Source organism: Anoplophora glabripennis, unplaced genomic scaffold, assembly GCF_000390285.2.
Source record: "Anoplophora glabripennis isolate ALB-LARVAE unplaced genomic scaffold, Agla_2.0 scaffold703, whole genome shotgun sequence".
Classification (NCBI taxonomy): Eukaryota; Metazoa; Arthropoda; class Insecta; order Coleoptera; family Cerambycidae; genus Anoplophora; species Anoplophora glabripennis.
This window is the reverse complement of record NW_019416812.1, coordinates 180,399-193,413: the sequence shown is the minus strand read 5'-3', so window position 1 is coordinate 193,413 and position 13,015 is coordinate 180,399. Positions and strand designations below refer to the sequence as shown.

The window sequence follows — 13,015 nt, the reverse complement described above, 5'->3', positions numbered from 1 at the left end:
GTACTACTAGGTATATCAAAGATAATATTAAACCATTATGCTTTATTTTAGGACGCATTTATAATAAACCAACTCTGTGTTTTCACTTTCATTTTCAAGGGTAGCGACACCTGTGAGAGAGTGTACAAACTAATTATATCGAGAATTGTTAGAAATATCTTGTGAATAGGTAGGAAACTCGACAATTCTGGTTTAGATACATACTAAAAATGGAGTCGTGTGTAAAATGTTGTCATTTCACTTGAGGACACAAATTATAGAATTATTCATAAATATTAATCTGAATATTAAATACAAATGATCCTAGGTGTCCGTTCTAGTGAGTGAAGTAGTTTGGTTATTGTGCCTAACCTAGTTCCGTTGTAAATGGAATATATTGGCAGACTAACAGTATGGTTAAAATTGAGGTACTTTGGCATTTATTTAAATTATTCTTCTGTTCTCATGAGCATTGAAATTTATCTCACTCACTAGCAGGAATCATTGCGAATACATTGATATATAATAATATTCAATTATGTTAGTTTCTTCGATGATTTGTGTCCTCATCTGAACCTCTGTTACACGGTAAAAATATACATACTAAATCGCCCCCTTAAGACGACAAAAAGTGACACAACCAAAATTATTATATTTTTAAAACTTATATAACTATATCACTCCGTACGTGCTTTTCTTATGTATATACGTAGTAAGTAGGTACACTTATGCGAATTGTCATTTGCAGTTTTACAGTGAAATATAACGGTCAGGTCAATATAATTGTCATCAACCTTAAATTTTCAGTTATAGTCTTTCCGATCTCAACCACGAGGAAAAGTATGTACCAGGTTCAGTCGCTGACGCAGCAACTCGGCACTGAAATATCTGAAAAACTTGTTCCCATGTTTATTTAACCGTACCCATATACAGGTCTCGTCGAACAAAACTTGGAAATGGTAGAAACGAATACCCGTTGAAGAACGGGTGCGCGGGCAAACGGCGTATAACACAGCCTCACTGGAGGACTGGGCAATAAATCTCAGTTGTTGACAAGTGATTGCCAAATTGCCTAGCAGTGCAGTGCAGCAATGCGGAATTTGGTGTGATTCAGGTAATTTTAATTTATTATAGGCACCTTCTATTAATCATTCATATTACATTACATTTTGTATACTAATATTATTACAACATGGCATTTTGGAGGCCTTTTGACACGGAACAAAACGAAATTTACCGTCAATATAATAAAATTGTTTGAGGACATAATTAAAATATTATGTTATTGGCTAAATTTCTACACAATATATACAAATTATTTTAATTTTTTTTAACTTTAGCAGAAAACTTTTTTAGGTATGCCTAAGAAACCCATTAAATTTTATTGCTGGGCGTTTTTATACATGTTCACATGACTTCGGAAAGGCTATACTTGTGCACAATACAGAGATGATATAATTGTACCATATTCGTATATTTTGTCATAAAATGCTACTTTGCCAGTTTTGGTACAAAAGTTAGAACCTGTAATTTGAAAAGTTTTTGAGAAAAAAAATGGTAAGTTACGGAAAAATGTACTTAAGGTACGTAAAATAGTAAAATTTTTAAAAGTTGATACAACTCCCGCTTAATCTGGTAAATTTTTTGGCTAAAGTTGCTACATAAAATTAACCACCACACCTGGCAACGCTGGCGCCAACACCTGGTTACACTACGTCAAGTAAATTTCCTGTAGGTACACCTCGCTTTGAACAAATCCAAAGTAATATATTTACTTAGGCAGAGTGTGGTAATTTGCTACCCGCAGCTTGATAAGGTACATAATTTGCCGACTGATCGGTATAAAAGGTTCGCCAAAGCGAAAAACCCCATTAGGAAAGTTCGCGGGGAATGTTTAACTTGATGTTGACTTAATCCGGGGGTGTACAAAGGTCGGCCCGCGCGGCCCCGCACAACTTTGAAGGGCGCGGGAAAGCTTTTAATAAAAAAAGTTTTTATATAAGCGCGGGGAAGTTAACGGCGTCGGCCGTTAACGGCGCCAACCGAATTGGGTCCGCGGCGTGATTTGCCGGCAGGGCTTTGGTCGGCACGAAATCGGAATGGTCTGAATAAGTACGGAAAAAAAGGTGTATATTGTTGTGGCCTCCCGTTTTATACAAAATAATAGTGAAGAATAATATTAAATTGCAAAAAAACCTAATATAATTTATTATTATTTACCCATAATTAAATTATCAACAGTGCGCCCTGCACAATTTAAATCTAGGCAGGATCCGAATGCTTACAAAAGGCAACGGAGGCTAGCCCCCTGCTGTTAAAAAACCGTATGAACCTGTGTGACCCTTTCTCTTATAACGAGCGTTCAAATAAAAACGTGGTCAAGTTGGTTCTGAAAATTTGGACGTAGGGCGTAGCGTATAGCAAATGAACTTAAACGTCATCTGTCAAAGCGCTATATCGCCGCTGTCAATTTGAATATTTTCGTTTTAAAAAGCGTTTAAAATGGTGTTTTCTCGAGAACAAGAAGTGTTTATCATAGTCCTACTTTAGAAATGGACGCAAGATTGATGGAATATGGAAGTATTCTATTGAGGAATATTTCATAGAATTTCAAAATCGATTTCCCGGCGTTGTTGAGTACAAAATTTTTCAAAGTGCAGTTCAGCGTTGTGTTAATGTTTTTCGTGAAACGGGCAGTGTAACAAGAAAAGAAGGAAGCGGCCGACCTAAAAAGCGGACTGAATAATTAAAAGAAAATGTCCAACAAATAATGGAAAATGCGCCAAGAACTTCTGTACGTGTTTTATCACAAATGGTGGGAGTATCAGTCGGTACCTGCCACACAGTGTTAAAAAAAGATTTGCGTTTGTTCTCCTATCGTTTAACTTGTCAGCAAGAACTTCATGATGTTGATTTTCCGCGACGGGCTGTATTTTGTGAATGGTTTTTAAACAACTACGGTGAACTTCATAATATCACCTTTTTTTCTGATGAAGCCTGGTTTCATTTACTTAAGTGGTTACGTAAACTCACAGAATATGAGAATGTGGTCTTCTGAAAAACCAGATAACTTTTTTGTCGAGGGCCCTCTACACGCTCAAAAAATTGGAGTTTGGTGTGCTCTCAATCGAAGGAGGATTTATGGACCTATTTTTTTTAATGGTACTCTTACTGCGCAAAGGTATAGAGAAGAAATTATCGCTCCTTTTGTTAACCAGCTGGAAGAAAACGAAATTACAAACTTTTACTTTCAACAAGATGGCGCAAGGGCGCATACGGCAGGCGAGACGATGAATATGTTGAGGGAATTTTTCCAAAATCGACTAATAAGTCTCAATGCTGAACATGAATTTCCACCGAGGTCATGTGATATTACGCCGTGTGATTTCTTTTTGTGGCCTTACCTTAAAAACACTATTTTTGAACTGCCTATTCCTGATTTAAACCACCTACAGGCTCGACTTATAGACAAGATTCGTGAAATTAACAATACCCGAGCATCTTAGAAAATGTCTTTAATTCTTTGAGGAACAGGTGTGAAAAGTGCTTGGAACAAGGAGGGGGACACTTTCAGCAGCTGCTTTAATTTATTGTTATAACAAGGAGGGGGACACTTTCCGCAGCTCCTTTAATTGTTTGTTATTGTTATCACGATTATTCTTTAAAATAAAGTTATATAGTCATTAACGTTATTATAAATGAGGTTAAGTTGGTCGCTATAAGCTACTCCCTACGTCCAATGTGTCAGAGCCAACTTCGACCACGTTTTTATTTGAACGCTCGTTATATTTGGCAAAGGCCATTTAATATTACATATTCAGTTAAATATAAAAATGGCCGACAGTATGTGGGTATGGAACTACAACAGTTGTCACAGTAATGGATATCTATTCTATACCGCGCCGTACGAATAGAAAAACCAGCGGTTTTTTGCCGGTTCCTCATTAAAAGCGGTCCCGATACCTGGGGCATATTCCGTTTGGATTTACGACTTCCGAGTTCGATGCGATCGGACCCCGTATAGCCCGGGGACCGCGCGGCTCCCATTAAAATCCCGTCTGGAATCAGCGCCTGATTTATACCCGCAGGAGGTCACTTAATGCCCCCTCCGCTGAATTGATTAAAAATGCGGCAGCCTCCCTTTATATTTTTGGATGGTATTTGTTTTCTAAACGATTATTTCTTTACCGTTCATCAACACAGGTTATCAGGAGAAAAAATTAATTAGTAGGTATTAAATTCGTAAAGATGCACGTTGAGATTTAGGGTTTGTTTCTACAGCAGTCTCAAACTGTTTTCACACTATCAGATTACTTAAGTTGTCACGTACTTTCGAGTCTAAGGTCATGAATCAATTGGTCAAATATCTCTGAGTTTCCAATCACTCCTTTAATCATTTCTGATTCGGAAAATTCGTTTTCGCACCATTATATAGTTGGTTATCTATTTTTTATGTTTTTGGTTATGTTTAAACAAAATATAAACACGACATTTAACAACCTGAACACCTTTTTCGGCTAAAGTTTCAGGAAAAAGAGATGTTTTCTTTCAGTCAGTTTATAAATGTGCAATTTAGAATATAGGAAGTTTGTTCTAAAGTCAATTCACACAAAATAATTATTTAGTTGCACGGTTTTTATTTTTTTTTTGCAATACAAAAATAATTGAGAATTTTTCTTTGAAAATTTTCATGAACAGCTCTCGACAATTATTAACTAAAAAATATTTATTTTTGAAATATCTAGACTAAAGCCACTATCGTACAGTAATTTTTGAAATGTGTTTTTAGAAAGTATATTTTCTTTTTTCGAACTACTGCTTGTAACAGCTTAAAATTTAAAGCTAAAACCTTCTTTACTAAAAATACTTTTTTCTTTTTTTTGTCAATTTTTTTTTCTGGTGACACGAAATTCTCTTATTCAATGGACAATCCGAAGCAAAAATGTTTCTACGCTTTTAAAACCTTTCTATCTCAACTAAATACTTGTAACGGCTACTTGTAACTGCTACTAGTAACTGTTATCTGTAACTGCTACTAGTAACTGTTACTTATAACTGCTGCTTGTAACGGCTACTAATAACTGCTAATTTTAAGTGTTACCGGTAACTATTAGCAGCTGCTATTTGCGCTACTAATTTCAGTTACAAGAAGCTGCTACTTGTAACTATTTGTAACTGGCACTAATAATTCTGGAACTCCACCTAAAATAAGTTTTAAAACCTATTTTAGGGTAAAGTAGATTTTCTATTTTCACGTTGCTTCTTGCAACTGTTTCTGTGACAAGTGATAAACATTTTTTACTAAAGATATTTCCTTGACGAATTAATCTGTCCTCAATCTATAACGGTAACTTAAAAGTATTTAAATAACTTACTGATATTTTCACATTTAAACAAATATTATGGTATTTATAAGTAGTTTATGTAGCAGCAATATCTTTTCAAATGATTTTCATTTTTTTTCCCTGATGATGGCATAGTAGCCAAAACTAGTAGAAAAAAATAGAACTGAACTAAAAATTACTCTAATTTACTCCACTCAACTTAAAAACATTTTTGTTTACTTTTTTAATTTTTTTTGTGACATGAAAACCTCTCGTTCTAATAACAATTCGAATTCGAATTATTTCAAAGCATTTAAAATCAACCTTTCTAGCTATCTCGACTATTATTAATTAAGAAGCTAATAAAGGCTGTTACAGGTTCTCGGAAACGGTAAGAGATACGAAGTAGCCGAATGGGGGCAAAGTTGCACAATCAGGGGACCAACATTATGCCTCTAAAAAAATCAAGGCTAACATGATTAGTTTTCGAAATATTTAAAAAAAAAACGAAATTTTCGAAATCTGTTTTTGTTTCATTTCAGCCTTCTTTGAAAAAAAGAAGAATACTATCTCATGGCATCTTTTCGCCCTCTATCGAATGGCATAATTAATTTTTATATGTAACGTTTCGTCTCTCCAGGACCATCATCAACATCATTTTTTTAAATACGATCCTAGAAATGTTATTACATTTTTTGCAAGCCTTCATGACCCCCAATACTATACTGCCTTAGCCTGAACCAGATTCAGACGTTTCGTCTTGAAAAATTCATTTTCTATATATTCATTCCAAATGTATCTATTTTTTTTTAGATTTCTATGTATATTGATTTATTTTACAGGGTCTAACGATACTTAGAGTGTACGATAATTCAATAAACATAGAAATCTAAATAAAAAATTTAAATAAATTTGGAACGAATACATTGAAGATGAATTTTCGACACAAAACGTCTGAATCTTGTTCGGGCTGAGGCAGTACAGTATTGTGGGTCATGAAGGCTTGCAAAAAAATTTAATAAATTTTCCAGGGTCTAAAAGAATGAAGTAGATGATGGTCCTGGAGAGATGAAACGTTACATATAAAAATTGATTGATTGAGAGGGCAAAAAATTGCCACGAGAAAGTATTCTTCTTTTTTCAATATCACCTCAAACAAGGCTGAAATTAAACAAAAACGGATTTCCAAAATTTCTTTTTTTTTTTCAAATATTTCGAAAACTAATCATGTTAGCCTTGATTTTTCAGAGGCATAATGTTGGTCTCCTGATTACGCAACTTTTCCCCCATTTTAGCTACTTCGTGTTACTTACCGTTTCCGATATCCCTGTAGTGAGAAACGAGTTTGTAACAGCTGTATATTGAATAATAATAGAAAGAACAGAAGAATAACTGCTATTTGTAACTGTTACTAGTAACTGTAATTAATAACTGTCATCTGTAACTACTACTAGTATCCGTTACTAGCAATAGCTGCTTGTAACTGCTGATAGTAACCAGTGCTCGTAACTGTTATCTGTAACTGTTACTAGTAACTGTTACCGAGGAGAATTTATTGATAAATAAATAATAATTGGTTTCTTTGCGTTTTGAAGAATATGAAACAAAAAAATGACTTGATATGCACGTTAAAACGACAAAATTACGCCCTGTTTTCGCCTTTTTTTATATTAAATACCTTAATTACTACTTGTAGGTTGTGGGTAGTATTTAAACAAGTGTCAACTTTATATTAAACTTACTGTTATAAGTAACGGAAAGAAAACATTCATTTGTCGAGTGGGTATTTGGCACACAAACAGTACTTAACAAGTAACCTAGCAAAAAACTCAAGCTGTAATCAATAGTGATAAATGAAATTCACAAAATTTAATAGTCTGTTGATAGCTTAGATGTACTGTCTTCGAATGTGGAACAACTGACACCCTTCGCTTCGTCACCTTTTACCGACACTATCTCCCTTCACATGCATTGTAGGTTGCCTACAATTCATATATTCGTAATTCACGAATATCATAGTGGCGGCGTACACAAGTATTATGTTACAATATTAGCCAACCACGGTTACCCTAATATCGCTCGGCAATCCGTTGGCAACTCTCCAGGAGGGTTTGCATTAAAGGAACCGTTCCATCTAATCATACAAATCGATGACAGGCGGTGCTGCCCTGGCAAACTACGTCTACATTGGAGTTATATAATATCTATGGTAATGCCTCCTCAGACAATATATATTCAGATTTGGGAACTAGATACCTCAATAGCTAGAGCCGAAATTGCCACAATTAATCGCGCCGAGTTCGTTTAGTTGTGCCAATATCGTCGATATATTATCAGTTCGAAATTCGCGGAATAAATATCAGTTTACATTTTGATGTAACGCTTTGGACGTGAGTAAAGATTTACCAATTTTTTATACGAGCGGCGTGGGGGCGTAACGTATTTATTTTATAAAATAATACACTTCAAGGCAGTAGCTAGGCAAGAAAATGTGGAATCATAATTTGTGGCAAACGTGACATCACTCCCAATGCCTGCCTATTAGATTAGTATTCCCGACGTACCCGCAATCTCGTATATACTCTCGGCAGAATAATATTTTTTTGCGGAATATTTTGGCTGGCAAGGATATGGTGGTGTAATATGCTTATTTGACTCGTTAGGCTGTGCTGTACATTAAAAGATACGCTGGTAAGTTTTATGGAAACGTCCATCATTTTTACGATAAAGAACTTATCCCACAAAAGTCTTACCTGCTTTTGGATGTATGTTTTGAGGTTCTCTTCATCTAAGTTTGGCAAATTGGCGAAGTGCATCGTGGTGGTGAATCCCGTACGATCTGAAAGGAAATAAAAAAATGTTATTAACAATAAAATGTATTTTTATTATAAAACGGATATTGAGTAAATTAGGTTAAACGCTAAAGAGAGTCCAGACTTCGCAGTTTTATTACTAATAGGCCAGGAAAATAAGCTGGGAAATGATCATTTCGCGACTTTTTGTTTCGGCAAGCTGAATTTATCACTATAGATGCCAAATATTATGTATAATAACATATTAGTTTCCACAGTCAAAACATTCTGGTAATAATAACGCAGTTTATAAATGTTTCATTCAAAAGTCATAAATAAACTTCTTGTTTATAACTTTTGATCTAATAAATTTTTTTTTGACGCTCGCCAGTTTTGTAAGTTTTGTAGGTCTTTTGAAGGCGAAAAAAAGTACCTTACTGTTTTCTCGCAGAAAAAGGTATATAAGCGAAAAACTTGAATTTACGTAAAAATTATACAATTAACCAGACTGTAAACAATCTTCCCCCCATTTTTATGGCTGTGGAAACTAATATGTTATTGTACACAATATTTAGCATCTATAGTGATAAATTCAGCTTGCCGAAACAAAAAGTCGCGTCCAACTCTGTATTTCCTGGATTATACAAATTTTTCCACATTGTTTTGCAGGCTTTTGATGCGTCACAAAACGTTTGGAGTGGGATAAGACTACATTTCGTAAATCATAATCGTAAATGAAATCCACAAAAGGCACACAAGACAACAAATAGACTTAAAAAACATGAAAAAGAAAGGTACGGTAAGATAAAAGAGTCAACAAAAAGGAGTAAATAAATAAATAGTCTTGGAAGATAAGGAAAAAATGAACGAACTTTTTTACTCCGAGATTTATTTATAGAAAAGTGTTTTTTTTTTGAGGTCAGACAACATGTGTCACATATGCAAGCACCAACAATATACAACGTGAAAGTCAGATTTACCAACATAAGTATACGTACTATTAATGTTATTCTATAAATCGCCCCTCACTGCTAAAGTATTAACATAATTAACAATAACTTTTATTTAATTGGCAGCAAAACAAACTACCGCCAATTCTCAGAAGGTCCCCTAAAAACGAAATCCCAATAGCGAGTAATCTCTCTACTATTATCTACCGTCATTCATTAGCAGAAAAACCAATCCCGCCTTTAATTCGATAATGGTCTCGCCATCGTTCCATCTGCCTGAATAAGGGGCTCATAGGAAACCGATAAGAATCAAATTGGAAATTTGGGGGAATCAGGTAGGTTAAAATGAGGGAAATCTTTATGCTCCAATATTTGATCTACTATTTGATGTTCTATTTAGTGTTTATTTGACCACACATTATCCCTTTGATTTATTTACCAAGTTCTAAGCTAACTTTGCAATTTATGTAAATTATTCATTTAATTTACCTTAAAAAAAATCTTTTCCTGGAAATCCTAACTAAATCACTTTTAAACTTTTCCACACGAATCACTTGTGCCATGTACTCTAAGTGGATTAGTTGATGCCCTCGAACGGTGTGCGGAGGTTCAGGCTCCACAATCTTCTCTTCAATAACTTTTTTCCTGCTGTTGCTATTGTTTGTTCTAATTCTCAAGCACTCATACTTTCTTTTGGTCACAAATTTTCCTTTCCATCCGACACTTTATAGGTTAAAGCAATCAGCTGTATGAGCGATCACATAGCATAATGCATACCTATATACATGACAAGGTCTGCCAACTTACAAATAATAAACTCAGCATAGTCGTGCGCTGTTGCCAAGTTTCTGTTGCAACTCGTGGCTTTTATTTATGCATGTTGGGTAAAAAATAATAACAGAACTGAGAAATGGAAATATATAATTTTAAGTATTCTAAACTCGACTTTATTCAATATCTGCAAGCAAGTATCTCAATCTATTTACTTTCTAGTCATAAAGAATATTTTTCTTTGCATTGAAGAGCAATGATTTTATAACATGGTAAGTATAGGACCCCCCCGCGTCTCGTTTCACCCCCCTCGATGATATGAAGCACCTGATCCTCCTTAAAGCGTATGTGTTTGTTAACGCATTACACATTTTTCGAAATAAAAGTATTAGAATAGCATTGTCATCACAATGCCCCAATCAAGCGCACCAACTGTACATTTACATTTACGCGAAATATGAAACGGACTCGACACAGTTGATGATACGAGAGGTGTAGCCGCGCGATTCGCTGTACCTTTGTGTGTACAATACCTTTTGTGCGGCAGGTACAAAACCCGGACCTATTCCTCGGCAACAAAAAGAAGAACAATTATGTGCAGTGCAATTTGGTAGTCAAACAATCCAATTGAGCAAAATCGATAGCGTAGCCTCGGGCTCCAAGCCGCCGCCGCCGCCGCCGCCGCCGCCGCCGCTCAACGGGCTCGTACGATGCGGGACCGCGCGGGAGGCAGGGCTTAATTAGGTCTCTATTCAAATACAGTTTCGGTGAATAATTAAATACAAGAGGTTAAATAACAGTTCGTCCTGGCGGCGGTCCTAATCCTGGAAATTACTGGATTATTAGTTATCCTAATTGCTCCGGTATTTTGCTAAATTGTATACTAATGGGGCGTTTTCCCTATTCTCACCCCTAGGCCGCTCCCGGCGTTACGACGTGCTACCGGAAAATTGCAAAGAAATTTGAATTTCTTTGACTGAAAACTGTCGCAGAATGGTGAAATTTTAATTTTTGTTACCAAGTGTCAAAAAGACACTTTCGTTAAGTTTAAAATACTAAATTATATATTTCCATTCCTCAATTACTATTTTTTACCCAATATGCATAAATAAATGCCTAAAGTTGCATCATAAACTTGGCAACAGTGCACGAGTATGCTGAGTTTATTATTTGTAAGTTGGCAGTCCTTGTTATGTATGGGGCCTTCCCCGCATTCTACGCCAAATCGAAATCGAAAATTTAAATTTTCGATTTCCTTCATTTTTTGATGTTTTTTAGTACTCCCCAAAAAATCCTTTCTGGTAAATTGTGAGAATTTTATGATTATTTCAAGATATAATATTTTCAGAAAAATGCTCTTTTTTTGGTTTTTGATCATAACTTTGTTAATTAATAATGGTCCAAATTAAAGCTTTTTTTTATAAAAATCTTTGTTTTTCGATGGCCTTTACCGATAAAAATATAAAAAATGTTCAGTGTTTTTGATTAAGATTTTTGAGTTTGAAATTTTAAATCGTATTTTTGAAAGTGAGTGTATCTTTCGATTTTTGTGAAAATATTTTATTTCAAACTACTATTCATTTAACAACTTTTAGGACCGGTCCGGTCGTGGGCCCTCCATAATTACTATTTTTTTTTGATTTTTGAAAATTAAATTTTTCTCTATAAATCATTATAAGTACCGATTTTTGTCACTGTATTCACTTTTTTACTTATTTTAAATTAATTTTAATACTTTTTAATTATTAATAGGTGTTTAAAATCAATAAGTAAACGTCTATTTATAAACAATTATAACAAACGTTTTTATTTATTTTCGTGTTCTTCTAAAAATTGTTTAAAAATTATTTTATCAATGCTATTTTGGAGGGCCCACGACCGGATCGGTCCTAAAAGTTGTTAAAAGAATAGTAGTTTGAAATAAAATATTTTCACAAAAATCGAAAGATCAAAAACACAATTTAAAATTTCAAACTCAAAAATCTTTATCAAAAACACTGAATATTTTTTTTTGTATCTTAATCTGTAAAGGCCATCTAAAAACAAAGATTTTAATAAAAAAAGCTTTAATTTGGACCATTATTAAGAAAGTTATGATCAAAAAACCAAAAAAGAGCATTTTTTTGAAAATTTTATGTCTTTTGAACAAGTAATAAAAAAAATCTCAGAAAGGCTTATTTGAGGGGTACTAAAAAATATCAAAAAATTAAGGAAATCGAAAATTTGAATTTTTCGAACCGTCCGATTTGGCGTGGAACACCCCGTATATAGGTATACATTACGCTATGTGATTGCTGTGTATACTTATTGCTTTAATCTATAAAATATCGGATGAAGAAGAGTGTTGGTAGAAAAGAAAATTTGTGACCAAAAGAAAGTATAAGTGATTGAGAATTAGAACAGAAAATAGAAAAAGNATACAGCTCGTTGAGAAATGAGGTTAAGTTGGTCGCTATAAGCTACTCCCTACGCCCAATGTGTCAGAGCCAACTTCGACCACGTTTTTATTTGAACGCTCGTTATAACTATATCACGCTCGTGCGTCGTATATTTCACTTTTCAACTAAGGCTAAAAAATAAAAAAATTTCCAGGTTGCAAATTTCAAATTAAAAAAAAATGATATATTTCAACGTATTATTACGAAATCTACTTTGAAAAAAATCAGTGCGATTGTGGAAGATGCTCGGGATCGTCCAGACTAATAATAAGTTAATTTGTTTACAAGGCCATAACTTGTAAACTATTCAACTTACGGATTCCAGATTTCGTGTGAATTATTAGACAGTGATAAGGAATGAGAAGATGCGATGCCAAAACGTTCTGGTAATAATAACGCAGTTTATAAATGTTCAATTCAAAAGTCATAAATAAACTTCTTCTATTTATAACTTTTGATCTAATCAATATTTTTTGACGCTCGAGGGCTAGTTTTGTAAATCTTTTGAAGACGAAAGAAAAGTACTTTACTGTTTTTTCGTGGAAATGAAAGGATAAGAGTTATAAGCTAAAAACGTGAATTTACGTAAAAATTATACGATTAACCACCCTGTAAACAATCTTCCCCCCATTTTTATGGCTGTGGAAACTAATATGTTATTGTACATAATATTTAGCATCTATAGTGATAAATTCAGATTGCCGAAACAAAAAGTCGCGTCCAACTCTATATTTCCTGGACTATGTAATCCGTTGGGACTG

At 34.3% G+C, this 13,015-nt stretch overlaps 1 protein-coding gene across 1 annotated transcript in view; it reads right to left on the bottom strand.

Moving 5' to 3' along the window:
• LOC108910229 overlaps positions 1 to 13,015 on the bottom strand; it is a 101,461-nt gene that overhangs the window by 49,251 nt on the left and 39,195 nt on the right. The window contains 1 exon segment of the mRNA XM_023455502.1: positions 8,057 to 8,142. Within this exon segment, the coding sequence (XP_023311270.1) occupies positions 8,057 to 8,142 (86 nt within the window).